This window comes from Triplophysa rosa, linkage group LG16, assembly GCF_024868665.1.
Source record: "Triplophysa rosa linkage group LG16, Trosa_1v2, whole genome shotgun sequence".
In the NCBI taxonomy this organism is placed as follows: Eukaryota; Metazoa; Chordata; class Actinopteri; order Cypriniformes; family Nemacheilidae; genus Triplophysa; species Triplophysa rosa.
Genome location: NC_079905.1, coordinates 5,753,404 through 5,773,066, shown reverse-complemented (window position 1 = coordinate 5,773,066; position 19,663 = coordinate 5,753,404). Strand labels below are relative to the sequence as shown.

Here is a 19,663-nt window from a genome sequence, read left to right as displayed (position 1 = left end):
ACAGTTAGTTTATTTTTTTGATCCTGTCTTTTCGTTTTGCCCCCACGTGGGAAGTCTTTTGTTTTTGTTTGTATTCTTAGGTTAGTTCTCCCCATCGCGGGTGTTTTGTTTTGTAAATAAAGTATTCGTGTTAGGCCCTTCGCCACCGCCTGCCTGCAATTGGGTTCTTTCCCCACACAACACTGACAATAATAATATTAGACATTGTGATATGTCTTCAGATGAGCATCATTTCAGACCTGTATGACTTTCTTTCTCCTGCAAAACACAAAAGGAGATATTTTCATGTATGTTGGTAACCAAACAACACTGGACTCCATTGACTTCCATTGTTTTTGTGTCAAAACAGAGGAATTTCTCCAAATATCTTCTTTCGTGTTCTCAAAGCTTAATACAGAAAACGTTCAGTGTTGTATAGATGCTTATTTATTTCAGCATATATCTGTTATACAGTTTAATGACAATTTGGTTTCTGAAATGTGATCTAACTTTGGGGGGAGGCTTGGGCATACATTTTAATTCAAACTTTTTACATGTAAAGATGACTACTAACAAACAAACATAGACCAATAACTAGGTCCTGAAGTGTGACGGTCACGTTTCAGTTCCGAGCAGGCTGAATTTGCACCAATGAAATCCATGCCGTACATACAGAAGCTGCAAACTGAACAACCTGGAGTAAAAGGTCGAAATATCCTTCAGGAATATTGGAATGATCAATTGTTCACTTTCAGAACAAACATATTGCGGGCAGTGAGGATGAACAGTCTTTCATTACTGGCCCTGAAACCCAGCACAGGGTTATTGGTATCCAGATTGGCTACCTGTTGCTTGGCAACCTGTCCGATCTGTCGGCCCTGTTTCCGGTTGAAGAGTACAGTGTCGACCGGCGAGGGTTGGCGGTAAATGAAGACACGTCTGAGGCACTCGCCCAGAGCAGCGTATGAGAAGTTGGGTGAGCAGGTCGAGAACTTTTTATCACGTTTTGAAGCTTGAACATAGCCTGAATGGAAAGATTTATCAAAAAGAAAAAAAAGAAGATTTTTTAGAATATCTGTGTGGAAAAACGGTATACAGGTTGAATCGGAGAGACGGAAGCTATTCAAATACATTCGGCCTTACCGAGTGCATTAAAGGTAGCGATGTGCTCCCATATATCATTGTCCTGGTCTGGCCGCGGCTGCCACAGCAGAGCATCGACATCGTGCCGTAGGCAGAAAGCCGGCATCTCAGATGGATCAATGTTCACTGAGAAAAGAAACAGGTGGCTTCCAAGGCTCACCTGAAAGTCAAGAAGAGCAACATGGATGATACTGTTAAACCAGAACGAAAATCGCAGAACATACAGCCACAGAAAAAATGAAGAGACCATTCCGAATTTTAATTTCAAATCAGCATTTCTAGATGTATTGTGGCCACTCCAGTCCAGTGTTTGTTGAATCTCAACAAAATTAAACCTCAGGACTCCAGAGTGACAAAGTCATCCAACAGCAATGTGAAAGACTGACAGCATGGCAAGACATGAAATGGTCTCTTATATATCAGTAGGAGTCATAATATAATATTCCATCACTTTAACAGAAAATGAAATACGAAAGATTGTCATGGACATTTTCATTGAACACACTATTATAATGCAACCACCAGAGATGACAACATGTTCGAACAGTCAAAAGCATTTTATTGTCACGGGTGTGAGGTAACATATCCCATTATAAATCACCATGCGTTTCAATGCTGAAATGATTCATGTGATGACTGCTTGATGCTCGGTGATGTACCTCTGCTGTTACACCACCTTACATCTCCTGCTCTCCAGTTGGTGAATGCTGGCTGCCAACATCCCTTTAAAACTGGCATGTACCAAACGCCTGCTGTTCTGCTCACCGATGACTAACTGCATATTAAAAACCAGAGACCCAGAATTGATCACAACTGGTGCGAGCTTCCTCTTAAATTGCCAACGCAGTCATTTGGACATATAGGGGCGGTTTCCCAGACACGGCTTAAACCTAGTCTCAGACTAACTTAAATGTGAGAGATGCCTTGATCGAAAACAACTTGCACTGACATATCTTAACATATATCACCGTGATTGTTTTGTCTCAAGATGCACGCAGTAATATTTTTTTGTAAAGTATGTTTTTTAAAATGTAAACTTAATTATAATGTCATGAAGCCTTTTTAAAACCGTCTATAGAAATCCACTGTGACCGAGATTGAAAGTGAATAAGTGATGCAACAATACATAAAATGCTTAAATCTTCTGTGGAACACAAAAGAAGATATTTTAAGAAATGGCTTTTGTGTCCATCCAATGGAAGTCAATAGAGGCTAGTGTTTTCTGGTCACCAACGTTCTTCAAAATATCTTCTTTTGTGTTTTGCAGAAGAAAGAAAGTCATACAGGTTTGAAATAACAAGAGGGTGAGTAAATGATGACTGAATTTTCACTTCTGAGTGAACTAGCCCTTTAAATAATAATCCCAAATTCTACTGAGCTATAAAAAAACATAAAACACGCACAAAGACTTGATGAATAAATTAATTATTAGATAAATCATAATGACTGACACAACCCTGCTAAAGTATTGCCAAAATAAGGCATCATAATAGACAGCACAATGTAAATGACTTTAAATGTCCACATAAAAAGCTTTTAAAATAGAACTTGTGCGTCAAAATTGAAATTATCAATGGCTTGTTAAAAAGTTATGCTGTGGCAATTACGGTCTCGACTGTCTTTTCACTGCATAACCCAACATACTGAAGCACAAAGCCCACTTCAAGACACTGTAATTATGAGAACATTGTGAAACGTGTGCCTCTAGCGTAGTGTTTATGAAAGAGCGAATGTAAGCGACCTCATGGTCTGTACACTCATGCCGTCAACACCAGCACACAAAGAAAAGAGGAGAAGTGCAGATTACGAAACACATCGCAAAATAAAGACCCCCAGAAAGGCACATTGGGTACTGTTCCGGCTCTCGGTGAGAGATTGAACTGTTTATGGCTCTCCACAAATGGGCACCTGACTGTGCCGGCTGAAACCGTTTCCCAAGAACATTACACACAGTCTTGTTTAATTCAACTCCAAAATAAGGATTTCTTTTCCGAGTGAGAATTTCAGACTTTCCTGGGCGTTCCAACTATTCGCTATACATAAAACCCAACATTTGTTTTACATACACATTTTTATTTTTAAAACTGAGTTTTAGTGCACATAAAACAGGAACAATAGCCTATAAAGTGGTTCGTTCCACCAGGTATTGCCATCTTGAGGTGTAAACTACACACACACTTATGGGACCCATAAGAAGCTGGCAGGGTCCACTTACAAAAATCTCATCTGAACCCCCTGAATACAAGTGACAGCCCAACGTAGGGATTCATCTTTCAAAAAAATGTAGTCGTTGAGTGACGTGTTACTTCAGACCTCTCCACAAATATTAATACAACATCCCTCCCTATTTCTCCACTAATATGACGTCTGTATCTAATGAAAAGCACTCTGATGCCGTCAATGATGCTGAGGAGCTCCCGAGACACAAATCTACAGTAAATGTCAACCCTCTCATTCGGTCGTCACCGTCGAGGCTCGCCGAAAGCCAAGCGGCGTCTCGGAGGAGAGGAGAAAAGAATCTGAAGTTCTTTCAGGTCGGTTCCAGCGCCCAGCTGAGGGACACAACCATGCAATCAAAAATCTCAGAAGAGGTTGACATGGGAACGGCTCTCCTCACAACCTGGAAGAGTGAGGCTTTGAAACCTGTGAGCGTGCGCTCTCGGAAAAGGTCAAAGTGTTCCGCTGCATCAATGTAAGTGACTTAAAGAGAGTACATGGGACGGTGGGGGCGCCGGGTGTAGAGGTGGAATTTGTTCGATGGTGAAGGAAGGGACTGAAAGCCTTCAGGAAATGCACTGCGCGTGAAAACAAATGTGAAATTCTGGACGAGAAGGACCATAAGTATTTGTTTAGACAGCTGTGCAAAGGAGTCAACATGAGTTTTGTCACAAATTCATGTCATTGAAATGATGACAAGTTATTTATGTTATTATGTTATCGATTCCCCACTATGACCTGACGGTTCATATCACAATGAAATCCAGCTTCCCTAAAGTTTCTAATCGGGTGAAATTAAGTGGACTCATTGTCCAGTATGAGCAGGTGAACAAAAATCTTTTATTGAACAAACAGTGTTTTTAAAGCTATACCACAGAAATAAAAAATATGTGCATGATTTTTAAATGAGAAAAAACGACTAAAGTTGAATTTGGGCCATGACGTCCGTTTAAGCCATAGTATTGAATATGAAACATTTGATTTGTAATCGCGACAGATCTTCAGTTAAGTGTCTAAGAGACACAATCAGCACTTGAAATGCAGTTATGTTATTTATAGCACAAGACGACAGGAGAGATATTCGATATTTTTGCAATTCTGCACATGCAGTTGTTTCGAACGAAACCTCGTTTCAAAATTCATTACTATCTTAACACAAGAGCTCAGATTTTGTAACCCTTCTGGGAACTTGCAAGATAATGGAGAGATAATGGTTGTGTTAGGCAGGCTAGCATCAATTTAAATATTGATGGAAAGTAAGAAATCCCACAAAAACAGATCAAATGAAGTGGACCGCAGGCTTAAGATCTATTTATTTTCTTAGAATGGAACCATCACTGTAGTATGGAGGACTAAACCTGCAAAAATTATAAATAAATGAATGTATAAATAAATAAATATATAAACGAATAAATGTAATAATATGAAAATAAATACAGGAATGAATGGTTTGATAAAACAAAATAATTCGTTTTAGCTATTATTGATCTTAGCTTTAACTTTTCTTTTCATTTTTTAAATTGATTTATTATTTTTTGTGTCCATTTTTAATTATTTTTAATTATTATTATTTTTTATTTTTAGATTATTTTATTTATCATTTCCTTTTATTTTTACATTTATTTATTTATACGTTTATTTATTTTTATATTTATTTATTATCGCATGTATTTATTTCCACTTTTATTTATTTATTCTTGTATTTATTCTTACTTTTCTGTGTCTTGTATGATAATTAGATGGGTTGGTCTTGCCTACTATTGGTTCAGCGTAGATTGAAGCGTTTGATCGATTACTCTTGACTTGTTTTGGACTAACGTCACGTCACTCACTGATCGTTTGCTTCGTGTATAACGTTAAGTAACTATGGCGGGCGCACAATTAGCTAGAGAGTTACAGCATTTAGCCAATGAAGTCGATAACCATGCATCAAATGACTGTGTGTCATTCAGATTAGATGCACTTATTGAGGATTTATTACAGATTGACGGCGAGATAAATGACAAAGTTCTTCCAAATCTGTGCGAGTCAGGGGGTGCTAAGGTGGTGACCAAGTTCCGGTTACAGGTCCTCTGCCAAAGAGGTGCATGAACGACCTCAGCAGATTCGTCGATTCTGAAAGCACAAGACGACTTGATATTAAGATGTCTAATAAACACAGACTTTCTTGTTACATGATTTTGACATTCTTGTTAAGATTGCAAATTATTGGTATGATCGCCCGTAACGGCTGAAGCGAGGTGAAAAAATAAATAAAGCGATTTGACACGGGATTCGTACCCATACAATAAAGCGAGGCAGCGTGTCACTACGGTAACAATCACACTAAGCTATTTCGCAATGCTAGCTGCTGCGGATCTTTGCAATAATATCAAGATGTCACACAACAATATGCAGCTGGATGAATCAAGGGAATATGCCCGTCTTAACTTGTGACCTCTGTGTTATTTATCTCTTATGGAATGTAGTTTACGAGTACCGTTTAGTAACCACGTCTTTTTAGAAGGAATGGTTTCCATTTGATGGCCCCTGTAGTGAAAGAACGATGCTCATTACTACCGTGTTAACTTGTGACTTAAGTTCACTATGTCTCAATTCATTTACATTATGTTACATCATGTTACATTAAATCTTTACGCTTTTTCTAACCGAAAGGCTGCTTATAACTATCACTTTGACAAAGCGTTAGCTTGCGACTTCGGTTTACAAGCTCATCTGTGTAGTTAAACCTTATTACATTTTGTGCTTTATGATTTTCACCAGTTGAACTGTAACACCACCATAGCACCCTCTGACTCGCACAGACTTTGAATGTGCTGCAAAGAGGCTAACAACCGAGGGAGAACTTTGTCATTTATCTCGCCGTCAATCTGTAATAAATCATCAATAAGTGCATCTAATCTGAATGACACACAGTCATTTGATGCATGGTTATCGACTTCATTGGCTAAATGCTGTAACTCTCTAGCTAATTGTGCGCACGCCATAAACGTTATACACGAAGCAAACGATCAGTGAGTGACGTGACGTTAGTCCAAAACAAGTCAAGAGTAATCGATCAAACGCTTCAATCTACGCTGAACCAATAGTAGGCAAGACCAACCCATCTAATTATCATACAAGACACAGAAAAGTAAGAATAAATACAAGAATAAATAAATAAAAGTGGAAATAAATACATGCGATAATAAATAAATATAAAAATAAATAAACGTATAAATAAATAAATGTAAAAATAAAAGGAAATGATAAATAAAATAATCTAAAAATAAAAAATAATAATAATTAAAAATAATTAAAAATGGACACAAAAAATAATAAATCAATTTAAAAAATGAAAAGAAAAGTTAAAGCTAAGATCAATAATAGCTAAAACGAATTATTTTGTTTTATCAAACCATTCATTCCTGTATTTATTTTCATATTATTACATTTATTCTTTTATATATTTATTTATTTATACATTCATTTATTTATAATTTTTGCAGGTTTAGTCCTCCATACTGTAGTGATCACTCATATTATAAAAAATAAATATAAAAAAAAGTCTTATTTGAGGGGTGCATTGGTGGTAAAAAAAAAAGCTATCGAGTCTCTATATCCAATAACTTGCGTGCAATAATCTGTCCCAGAAATCAAAATAAAATGACTGAAAAACATTTCCCTAGTAATAACAAATGATTGGTTGATCTCAACTAGCAGAAAAGTAACATACAAGAGTTCAGCCATGGTCGAGAATCATTTACATCTCAATTATGGCCAATTAGACATCTGGGCTGCTAAACCCCACCCACTTCTCTGTTTTATGCTTCTATCTCCTTTGTTCGTTCATGTCTATGGTCTTACCACATGTGTGGGCTTCAAAGTGTCCCCATCAAAGCGCATGAGCGTTGAGCTGTCCTCTGGAAACATGTCACAGTCCTCCAGTTCCTGAGCGTTGCAGGGGGGTTTGTCCTTCTCTGGGTTTGGATTCTACAGAGTCAAAATCAAAACATAAATATGCGGTAAAATCACACTAAGAAAAATTAAAAGAAGCAATAGAAATACTGACCAGGCCTTCAGCAGTGAGATATGAAAGTCTCTGCTGAAGCTGTGATTTTTGTTCATCACTAAATAAATACTCTCCTTTGCGGTCGCCCAGAACAAATTCGGACCAGAGCGGACCCTCGCTTCGCTTTTGGAGATTCACTTCTAAACTGCGAACACAACACCGATTCTGATGATGAACACACGATCAGACATCAAGACTTGACATTATTTTCCATTACATAGCTGACTGAATCAAAACAAACTTTGCTTATGGTGTTGACAAGTGCGATGCTTAATCAAAATGAATTCAGTTTTGCTTTCTGTGCTCTGAGTACAAGTACCATTACGGATGAACATTTCTTTTTTATTCTATGCATCCGGGAACATCTAAAACGATATCTTTTATATAATCCATTACATTGTATGTCTCACAAAGAGGATCTCTTCGGGTCGCCATACAAATGCAAATAACGCTGACATGGACAGCTTAGACAACAGAACATATAAACACACACTTGAACGTGAACGCAGGCGGTGCCCGGATCCTCCACTTCACGGTACGAGAGGGGTCATCGGGGGCCTCGTATTAAAATCAAGGAAGTGCAAATGTGACAACATTGCGTGTGTGAGTTTGTGTCTCAGGAGCAGAACATGATCGAGCAAGATGCGAAATGATTTGGAGAGAGGGATGTTTATCAGGAAGTGGAAAGGCCAGGGGATGGAGGAAAGTGAGTGGAAATTCAAATCAACTCTAATCATGCTTCTGAGAAACGCTTCAGAAAAAACTAGGCTTTTTAACACGTGCCATGTATGTGTGGGCAGGCACGCCGACAACTGACGCCTCTTGTTGTATGCATATAATGTGGGCGGTTGTTCTCCACACGCATGAACTCGGAGTTTGCCAAAAGCCTTTTGTGCACGTACACAATATACTTAGCCTAATGTTGAGGTTTTTAAAACTTTAAGTTGATACAATATAAACTTTGCTTTTAAAATAACAACTGACTGAAAATTAATTAAATACATAAATAAAGATATGACGCTAATATTCGTGCACACCTCTTATCATCTTTAATGGTCCAGGTGCTGGCCTCTGGATCTACAGGTGCGAACAGCTGCCCGTCCAGCAGGGGTGCGTAGCCCCCCACTCCGACCCGCAGGCAGTCCACAGTGAGTTTGAAGCGGATGTCATCTTTGGTGGTGCCTTCAGGCAAACGCACACATGCGGTCACGTCTTCCTCTGTTTGCTGCCAGAAGTAGATGGGGTCTGAACAATAGAAGATGTGACAACTGATTTAAAACAGACATTTAGGGCTGAATGTACTATTCAATTAAATGTCCTGCAGACTTTAGCATGAGGCTTTGCCTTACGGATAACCATTTTTGACATAATGTAGCCTTGTTTTTTCTGTTCAATACCACTGAATTCTGATGGTGATCTAGGTGTGTAGTACAAACTGATGAGTTCTGTGACTGCTGGGTCACCGTGTCATTACAGCGAAAGATGACAAATTAAACCTGTATGAGAGTGATAGCCTTTGTAATTGTGTGGTTTTATTTGGCAACAGGAGACCCTTACTGACATTCACCGTGTTAAACATAATGTAACATCGTCTGGGGTTATAAGCACAGGAACACAGATGTGACCCTGGTGACAGATGTGAACGAATCTCCCTCCACACAAACCTTACAAAGTACAGTTGCTTTTTATTCCGCCTCAGGTTAGGTTAAACCATTAAAATATGAGGTATAACGTTAAAAATTGAAGAAAAAAAACATTGAAGTATTTATTTGACAAAATTATCTGGCAAAAGGCAAACTACATAACCATTAAGAAGCATAGGAAAAAAGCTCACAGAAAATAAAACATTGACTCCAATTGTTTATCTTGTTTTGTTTTCAATTTAATAAGTCTTTTAGAGGCAGATATTTGAAAGAATGTCAGTAACCAAACAGATCTCATCCCCCATTGACTCCCATAGTATTTATTTTCCCTACTATGGCAGTAAATGGGGGATGAGATCTGGTTGGTTGCTGACATTCTTCCAAATATCTTCCTTTGTGTTTAGCAGAACAAAGAAATGTATACAGGTTTGGAACAATCTGTGGGTGAGTAAATGATGACAGAATTTTTATTTTTGGGTGAACTTTTCCTTTAATTTCCCCTCGAATTACTAATAAAAAGTAAATAATATATTTACATAAAAGGGTGATGAGGTCAACTTTCTAAAGTTGGGCATCATTTTCGTCCACTACTGTACGCTAGAGGTCCAATATGTAATTTTTTGGAGGATCTATAGATAGACAGAAATGCAATATAATATACATAACTAAGTCTTCAGAGGTGTTTAAAGGAGTGGTGCAACAGTGTTTCATGCATTCTGACTTCTTTAAAATGTTAAACATGCTGGCTTCTCATGCTTAACATGGTTAACTTGTAGCTAGCAAGTTGGACGTATCACGTAGTATTTCTGTGCTCGGAAAGTTTTTTTTGAACGTGAAATTCCCTTACGTAACAACTTTTCTTAGTCCCTTATTGGATAATTCTCATGGAAAAGCACACCCACGCGTCAACCAGCAAGAGCAAGAAAAAGAGGACGCCCACGCATCAAACAGCAGAGCGGGACACAGAGCACGCCCATCAATGCGCTTTATTCGTGTACTGAAGTTCAGCTGTGTTTGTTAGTTCACTGAATGTTATATAAACAGTGGATATAACACTGGATTTGGAGATCGTTTAAAACTGATAGATGCCGGACAAGATCCCCACGGGGTAAGTGAAACTGAGTTATATGTCTGTGTTTTGTTGGCAATCGGCGCATACGTGCATTATGTAAACAACACGAACTTAAAGTGAATCAACAGTTATGCAGGAACAATGCTATGATGTATTATGTGCTCGTGCAGTTTCGCCCCCCCACCCCCCCACGCCTTCAGGAGCTCGCCTGTTTTCGTAAATAATCGTACAGCTGTATCTGTCTTTTATAAATTTGATCAAACTAAATTACTCTTCGAAGATACAAAGTATGCAGTACTACTCTATAGGAACTTAAGATTAATATAAGATTGGCAGAAACTGCATGTGTTACTTCCGCTTTAAAGATCTTACACAATGAAGCGTTAGGTTTTTATTACTTTAGAATGAGCTACACATTCTAAATGATTTCTATCTACATACACCACGGTCCCCTTGCATGGAATTCACCATGTTGTTTCTACAGTAGCCCTAAATGGACAAACTGCTCTACATAGTGTCTTTTGTAAATATGTTGTTTCCTTTGAGAAAGAAGCAAAAAAGTGACAACATCTTAGTTCTGTGTCAGCCACCGTAGTGATTCGAAAGGGAGGGGTGGAGTGAGCTGCTAGATTTCGCTGAATTTCATACACTAGACCTTTATCACTAGTCATAGAGCATTAGGTATCAATAACTTACATATAGGCCTACTTTTTACAGAATTTATTCACTTTTATTATTATGTTCGTTTATTATTAAAGCAACACTATGTAGTTTTTCGACCTTAAAATAAAGTCTCCACAATTATTTCAGTGGTAGAACAACTCTTAACCGGACAAATTCTACTGCCGCTGCTACCTGAGCAGCCTCCTTGTGGCTAAAACCACACTGTGTAAGTTCTGTGTTCGGGTCGATACACACAGGCCCACTCATCCCCTGCCTGCGGAAGAGTGTGACCTGCTTTACTGCATACGTCACATATTTTACTCATAGCCTGTGTGAAGTTAGCCAACAGCTAACTATAAGACGAAACGATCTAATATTCAAGTCTCAAAACAAAGCAAAGAAACCAAAGACAGTTTTGTCAGAGGGAGCGAAGAAAAGAAAGACAGAGTACACAAATAAATATCGGGCTTATACTCGGTGGCGCGAGCTGAACGAGGCAACAGGTTGCAAAACGGATGGAGACCTAGCCGCCCTGCTACTGGAATTATAAGTCTTATGTATACATTTTTTCTTACTGTCCTGTAATTTTGAGCTTGTTTGTTATTAGGCTGTGTTCAGGTTGTTCATTGGTGCACTACTGGCTCACAGTTTATAACCGTAAGGTAGCCCTTGAGATAAGGTAATGTTGGCGGTTTCGCAAGCTAGCATGTCGTGCCTCATCATGAATGTGTGTAATGCTTGTAAACGACTTCCAAACCACAATAAATGTTTCATGGTCAAGAGTTGAGGATTCCTTAGTTCATGCACGTAATCCACATAATTGTTGAGCCGTTCAGTCATTGAGTAGGCTAATGTTATCAGTATCTGTAGTTACCATGCTAGGTAAGCTACCATGCTATTACACAAAACGCCTGGTTGCGAGTGTGTTTAGTAACTTCCGAAAATATAACTACAGAAAAGTATTATTTTCTGAGATTACTAAACACACTCACGTCTATGCGTTGTGTTTCGGGTGAATGCAAATGTGCTATGTAGCTAGCAAGCTATGTGCTAACAACATTCGCCGGTTCCATCAGCTTAGTCAACAAATTCACATGTATTGCGCCGCCCACGGGGAAACTTATACAGAGACAACACTGGTAACAGACAATTGCGCTTATCAACTACATAGTATCGCTTTAAAAACTATTTATTGATCATATTTAATGTCTAAATATAATAATATTATATTATATATGTTATTATATATAAAATAATAATCTCTGATGGACTTCATGGCTCAGAAATGTGATTTCTCAGCAGGGTTCTATAAACCAGTTTTATCAGGCGGCATGACACTCTGGCTGATTATAAACATGTTTTAAGATTTTTTGCTATCTTATGAGATTTGATCCCTCAACAAGAAACAGAATCTACAGAGAGGTAGGTGGGGAAATATAGGAACAGTGAGATCCACAGAGATCTGAATCTCACCCTCCCACAGTTTTTGCTGTGATGGCAAAAAAATATTATTTACAGTAAATTGGACAATTTTCTCGAGTCGTAATGCGGCTTTAAAGTGCAATTGGGAGTAAGAGCAGCATGCTCATTATCTCCTTTTGTTGCAGGTCTAGTAAACTTGTACCCAACCAGAGTCTTGTGGAGCAAAACAGGATAATGAAGAGAAGGGCAAGCGTATTCGTCATGACACCGTAAATCACTCAAAATCACAGTAACTTAATAGTCTGAGAGTGGTGTCGCCAACCTAAAAGACATAGCCTATTCGACTGGGAGCCAGTATTAATGTTTCTGTTATTTAGTCAGCGCTGGACACATGACAAAACAAATATTTTATTAATGTATATTTTGTATGTATTAGGACTTGTGGAAAATAGTGTGAGACAATGACACCTAATTTTAATTTTTGGGTGCACTGTCCCTTTAAGTGCTACATGCAGGCCCTCGTGTGTGTGTGTGTGTGTGTGTGTGACATATTTACTGATATTAATCATAATTATTCAATATTGATTCAACGTCATCCATAAAGTCTTCTAAATGACAATGTATTGAATTTAACGTCTAACACGTGTCTACACCGGACGCGACACGACACGACAAAAGACGTTAGAAACGCATTAGAATCTATTACGATTTTACATTTTGTCCACATTGGATGCAGCGGTCATGTTGCGTCGCACCGGTCACGTCCGGTGTAGACACGGTATAACTCAAATAATCACATTCACTGTAACAGTTTGGGTTGTTCACGTACGGTTAGATCATCAACAAAATTATTTTCTGATGTGAATGTATGTGTGTATGTAACCATTAACAGTCTTTTGTGACTAAGGAAGGTCGACCTCTTTTTCTGAAACAAGCTAATGCATTTCCATTCTATCTGCGACCAGGTGGAGTATCTCACTAAAATGAGCAAGAGAGAAAGACGACGAGCCTTGCACTGTTCTTGTGACATCACAGCTTTATATCAAATAAATAGACTCAAAGGATGAACAGAAAACAAATGGCCTTGAAAAGTTCATAACAAACACAGGTACGGGAGAAAAACAGGAAATGAGATCGATGACGTTGGGATGAACAGCTGGTCTTTTTCAATGAATTTTAGATTCATATGCATAGATTTACTGCTTTATAAAGTAAACTTGACTATTTCGGGGAATATGAGCAGCTCACTTTGAAAATTGATTTTGGTGAGGAACAAAAACAAATATTTGCAATTTTTTGGCATGAAGAAAATGTCAAATGCTAATTCTCAATATGCTACATCAATTTCACCAGAAAAATAAATCTTTTTAAGCACTGGCGATTGTTTGGACAGGATATGTGAAAGCAAGAAAAATACTTGCTATACATCATTTACACAACCAAAATGTGTTTCTTAGCAGTATGTCACGCAACCGCCCTCTATCTGCATAAAACAGATTGACTTCCATCAGGTAAAATAAGAATTCAGCTTAACTGATGCTCACTGTGATACCGAGACACTGTGAAGTGCACAGTCCTCATCAGAGTCTATTTGAGGAATTCTTTTTGAATGATTCTTTCTGATGTTTCTATGGATACAGAAAGATTTGATTCGCTCCGTGAAAGTACGAATTGTCAAGACGGCAGTGCTCGAGAGTTTCTAGGTTGATTGGTGTCTTCAAATCTCTTTCCTTGTGGGCTTTGAAAACGCGTCTTAAGTGCCGCGGAGGCATTTTACTCTTTGAAAGTTTATATTAATATCATGGGATATCTGAACTCAAGAACAAAACAAAAGCAAAGAGATGTCTCTGTCCACTAGATGGTACGTTCGTGCTGTGTGTTTCTCTGGATATCACTTTCTCAACATTTGCTCAGTTTTGTGTGCGTGTTGTTTCAGTGTTCTTGATGTGGGGTTTCTCACCCGACTTCTCCACCTCCATATCTTCGACGTGAGGTTCGTCAAGAGGAACTCCATCAACCTCGGTGAAAGTGAAGGGTTTCTCTGAGGCTAAGATCACTCCTTTACCCCGAGGCTCCACTGCAGCGTAGTGCGGAACACATTTACCCTTCATCATCCTCTTCTTCCTCACTTCATATTTTTTCTCCTCACCTACAGGGAACAAACCACTTCTTTCACTCAATTGTATTCACCCGAATCCGTCACAAAACGACATATACTAGATATTACACATACGCCCGCCCCATACACAAATATTTGTATCCATTTTTGAATGTCATGTGCTCATATATAATGTCATCAAACAGTATAAAGTGGCCACAAAAAGAATTTGGAAACCAGAACATTTGAAATGCACTTTAGTCATTCATTAGATAACAAAATATCAAACCAGGAGACCTTTTCTTAGAACTAACTTAATTTTTTGAGCAAATTTTGAAACCGCCTTCCCTTGTCCTATAGCAGAATACCCACAGGTGTAGTTCATCACATTAACTAACAGGAACATGATCTAAAAGGTGACAACATAGTGCACAACCATGCATCTATTATTTTATAACTGGAAATCTAAACAAATATTTTAAATTTTTTAATTACAAGCATTCGTCCAAATATCTTTCTCTGTGTTCATCAGAACAAAGAAATGTATACAGATTTGGAACAACTTGAAGGTGAGAAAATGATGACAGACTTTTTATTTCTGGGTGAACAATCCCTAATGTTTTGCTTGAAAAAGCTTTGTGGAATCTTTTTTTAACAAATGCCACTTTTGTATATTTTGCTATGCAACATAGTAACATTCATTTTAAACCCTAATGCAACATTCAGTCTCACCCTCTCCAACAGAGTTGTCCACTGTGATCCACTCCAGCGAGACTGAAAAGCCGCTGCCTTTGGTATCAGACGGATCTTTCTGGATTCTCAGCAGCAGCACTTCAACAGTGTGAACGTGAGCGTGCACGTGAGTCAGGCTGTGAACAATGAGGAACGGCTCTCCTAGACGCTCGCTGAACATCGGCTGGCCATTAAAAAACAGCATACAATGGAAAATGTGATGTGCACAGTAGCAAAAAACAATATGTAGTGACAAGCTTCAAATTCCGGCAAGTAATATAGTGGATTATCTTAACTGTGGCTTGGTTGTGGTAACCAAGCAACACATAGACTTTGAATGAGTCTCATTTTTATGAGTCTGATCAGTCCGTCTCATAGCCGAATTCTCTAAAATGTTTTATGATTTGTCGCATCGATCTGTTTCAAACCATGAATTAAAACCCTATCACTTGATATTTAAGAAATCTTAGATAACAGTATAATGACATAATAAACACTTGTGGTCGATTTCGTACCTCCCATTTAAGATGGGAACTCTCTCCTCTATTGCTGGTACGCGAAAGAGTCAGCGTCCCGGTGCCATCTGACACCGCAGCCCACGTTGCAGAGGTCAGACTCAGAGAGGCACACACCTGCTCCCCCTCACACGAGCCTGGGGCCGATTCGAGATGAAACACCTCCCGAGGTTTGCCTAAAGCTGTGTCCTGCCAAACATCAGACACCTGTCAAGATTTCTGCAAAGCTGCTTTGTAACAACACACAATGTGAAAAGTGTTATACAAAATCAAACTGAACTGGAAAAATGATATTTATTAAAATTAATATTATTAATGAACATTACCTCTGACAAATAAAGTATTTTATAGTAAACATACCGATCACTAGAGCATTTGGTTTAAAAATCCTGTTACACACATATAGAAAGCACAAGTCTCCATTCATGCTAAAGACATGAATCGACTGTAGAACAACTATGACACAAATATTGTGTCATTTCATGCCTTGCTAATGGAAAAAATGTTAAAATGTCCAAAGCATAAAGGATCTCAACAACAAATCGCCATAAAATGTAACCATAAATTGTGAAAATACCATGTAAACTTTTGTCTCCACTAACCATTTACTTTTAAATAGCTTCCAATTCATCTGTAAGCACCAGCTGTAAAACAACTGACAGATCATCCACTCATTAAACTATTGGAAATAAAAGAAGCATCAGAAAGTACATCCAAGTCTAGATATCCATGAACTTCACAGGCTGCAATTTGAAAAAGAGTACAATGATCTTGATAATCATCAATTACACTTCTCTGAAAGGTAGCAATTTCTCTAAACTGGCCAGCGATTGGCCTTCGGTTGCCATGGTGCTTGAAGTACACATCAACTACTCTCTCAGTTTTCATTTCTTTCCCAGAGGTAAAATGCGTGTGTCCGGTAACTCCGAGAGAAAACACACAGTCCCATAAAGAGAGAGTCTAACTGAGGTATTCTAAACGGAAAATCTAAGTCATCTCAAGCTGTATTTCAACAGCAAGAGTGCCACAAATTACAATCAAATCATCAGATATTAGGGATGTAACGATTCACTCAGCTCACGATGCGATGCGAGTCACGATTCTGATCTCACGATGCGATTTAGTCACGATTTACTCACGATTTATTTTGAAAAAATGAGTTGAAACAAATTAGAAATGAACAACTTCCTTTGCATTATTTCTTAAATGCTTCACGTTTCTTTGTATGATAAAATAATGTTTTATTTCAAATAACAAAACTAAACTGCAATTTTATAACAAATTAATAATAGAAAAAGTCTCTTTAATATAAACAAACTAATACTGTATGTGCTTTTCTTGGATTTTTTTGCATTTAAGAAATATCAGCATCCACGTTTAGATTTGCAGTGAAAATAGCGGCCCCTGCTGTTCAAAAAATGTATCGCGATTCAGTTCAAGCCTCAACCGATTTGAATCGTTGCTCATTACAACCGATTTTCAACCGGCTCACGGTGAATCGTTACATCCCTATCAGATATACATTCACAAAAACTTTTACAACATGTTCATGTTTCCAGACTCTACTGTGTCGTGTTAATATTACATCCCTAGAAAATGAACCATTGCATTCTCTAGAAATACAATGAATACCTTCAACGTATGGAAAACATGATTGTCTTCAGAGAACTGTAAATGGCTTTCTATTTATTTAAGAGTTGACTGTGGTTTTAACAAAGCAAAAGTGTACAACAAATAATAACAACACACTAGCAAAATCATGACCTGTGCCAAATCTTGTCCAATCACAAATAAGCAAGTAAAGCAACAAGTTTTAGGTAATGTTATGATCACATTACAAACATAAGGCATGACCGCCCTCTGCTGGAAGAAATAAAGGACAACACCATACTCTGTTCCAGGGTGTTTCTTCTTCTTCCAGCCTTCAGGCCATTTAGATTTTTTTTTAGATTTAGATTCAATTTATTGTCATTGCACATGTACAAGGCAATGAAATGTGACCTCTGCATTTAACCCATCCAGAGAGTAGTGAACACACGTACCCCCGGAGCAGTGGGCAGCTATCACTACAGCGCCCGGGGAGCAAGTAGGGGTAAGGTGCCTTGCTCAAGGGCACCTCAGTTGTTACCTGGGAATCGAACCGGCAACCTTCTGGTCACGAGTCCGACTCTCTAACCATTAGGCCACAACTGCCCACAATGCTCAGCTTATTTCACCAATAGTGTAGATCAGTGGGACTCAACTTTACACAATTTCTACCCAATAAAATATTCTAGAGCTTGGCATAACTAGAGAGACGTGTATCCATTATAAAACAAACAAACACCAAGTAGTATCTTGATTCTTTTCGATTCAGCTTTTTTAATCATGTTAAGTCATCTTAACATTTGTGCTGCATCCAATAGAACATCTACAGAAACATTCATATTAGAATATAAATTAAAAGGCACACCGTGTTGCCTTTTATAATCCTTTTTTCTCTTTCAAAGGAAAGATGTGTTAAGAGACTTGCCAGTGTGACTGTGAAGTTCAAAACCCGCCCCTTGTTGTCCACGAAGTACACACTGTCTTCATACCAGGGGTCAATCTGAAGGTAGTTGTGCATTCCAATTGCTCTCATATGGTCCAAAGTGTACTGGTTGTCTTTAAGCTTAACCTCAGCCACAGCTGTAACAAAGACAAAGATCACAATATGATGACAACTGATGGCTTGCAGAACACCTCTAAACCCATAACTGACAAAAGAATGAAAATAAGTGATCAAAACACATAATTGAGCAAACTTTAAGATCATACTAAAGTGCACATATGGTATCTAAGTTCTGAACATGTAGTAACCCTAACCATAGTGTGATACAATAGATTGTAATACTGATATCATTTGCACGTGCAGTTCACAGTGAAGGCCCGTTGTTTGCATACAAGACTGTTTGACACGCATTGAATTACACAAACACGTATATAATAAATAGAATCAAACAAGACACATTAAGCCCCTTTCTCACCTGCATCCAGTTCTACATTGTAAACTGGAATAGAGTCCAGGGAGAGCCTGTAACTTTCAAAGCTGGGATCGAGTAACTCTCTGTTTACCTTCAGCGAGCAATTCGGTAAAGACATATTTAATAAAAATTACACTCATAAGATACTGACTATTGTGTTAGCCCAAAATGGTAATATAAATGAGAAATTTAATATGACTGGTAACAGGAAATAAGCATAAAATGTAATTCACGCGTTTGCAACTTGTCGACCCGGACGCGTTGCCAGTCGGAAGACACACCGCTGGGGATTGTGGGAAATTGAGTACCTACATGTTTTGTTGGTTTCGTTAGATTTTTTAATAGCGCACCAAACCAAATCCCACGTTAATTGTTGTTAATGCAATATATTGGAAAAATAAACAATGAAACGTGAATTTACGGTATGTAAACGTCTGTGGGATGCAAATCATTAAGAAGATTACGGCAACTACTTTGAATACGCCTGTGGTACCAAGGAACGAATCACATTTTCTCAAAGAATGAATGACGATGCTAAATCTTAAACTATGCAATGCTAGAATGTGTTGGTACCATTCAATAATCCGTGTTTCATGACAGGCGATGGCATTGGCTGTTTTAATAAATCTATAAAAGTACATGTTTCACTATTCAAATTTGGCATAATATGCAAAAGTATCAAATTATTCCTGTACAAGGAAACAGAGCTAAATACACGTCATTTTTGCATATGAGCTTTGTAAGCAATGTGTGCTTTGCGTTTATGAAATATAAGTCTTCAAAAGTCTTCGGATTTTTCTTCCATGCCGAGCAGTATTTAGTACAGAGAGAGCTATTTGAGAGTAGGCTAGATAGCTATTCTGACACCAGCGTTATGGATGTGACATTTTGCGTTATGGATGTGATCATAAAAACGCTCAGGGAATGTATTTGTTGTTACTAATATACTGAACCATTTGTTTATATTTTACGGAAACCTTATTGATAGAGTTTAAAACATCAGAAAAATATCAGTCAATGCACAAGTTTTCTATTAAAAAAGGGAAATAAACAAGCGTTATGGATGTGACAAAAAATGGACAAGGTTTTTAGGAGACGACAAACTTTGTAGGATTTCTGTGAATTA

General features: G+C 38.0%; 1 protein-coding gene across 1 annotated transcript; it reads right to left on the bottom strand.

Moving 5' to 3' along the window:
- Window positions 1-414: 414 nt before the first annotated feature.
- On the bottom strand, window positions 415-18,806 carry nudcd1 (NudC domain containing 1). Its single transcript, XM_057355529.1, has 10 exons — window positions 18,541-18,806; window positions 18,048-18,202; window positions 15,536-15,724; window positions 15,021-15,204; window positions 14,151-14,339; window positions 8,428-8,635; window positions 7,391-7,535; window positions 7,186-7,311; window positions 1,123-1,282; window positions 415-1,003 (listed from the first exon to the last, which is right to left on the bottom strand). Exons 1-10 carry the CDS (start codon window positions 18,653-18,655, stop codon window positions 717-719), a joined length of 1,758 nt encoding a protein of 585 aa, XP_057211512.1. The 5' UTR covers window positions 18,656-18,806; the 3' UTR covers window positions 415-716.
- Between the last annotated feature and the right edge of the window lie 857 nt (window positions 18,807-19,663).

Coding starts and splice junctions, on each gene's coding strand:
- nudcd1 (XM_057355529.1), bottom strand. CDS start 18,655: ATGTCTTTACCGAATTGCTCGCTGAAGGTAAACAGAGAGTTACTCGAT. Junction 18,203..18,540: donor CAATGTAGAACTGGATGCAG/GTGAGAAAGGGG, acceptor TCTTTGTTACAG/CTGTGGCTGAGGTTAAGCTT. Junction 14,340..15,020: donor GGACAACTCTGTTGGAGAGG/GTGAGACTGAAT, acceptor TGTTCCCTGTAG/GTGAGGAGAAAAAATATGAA.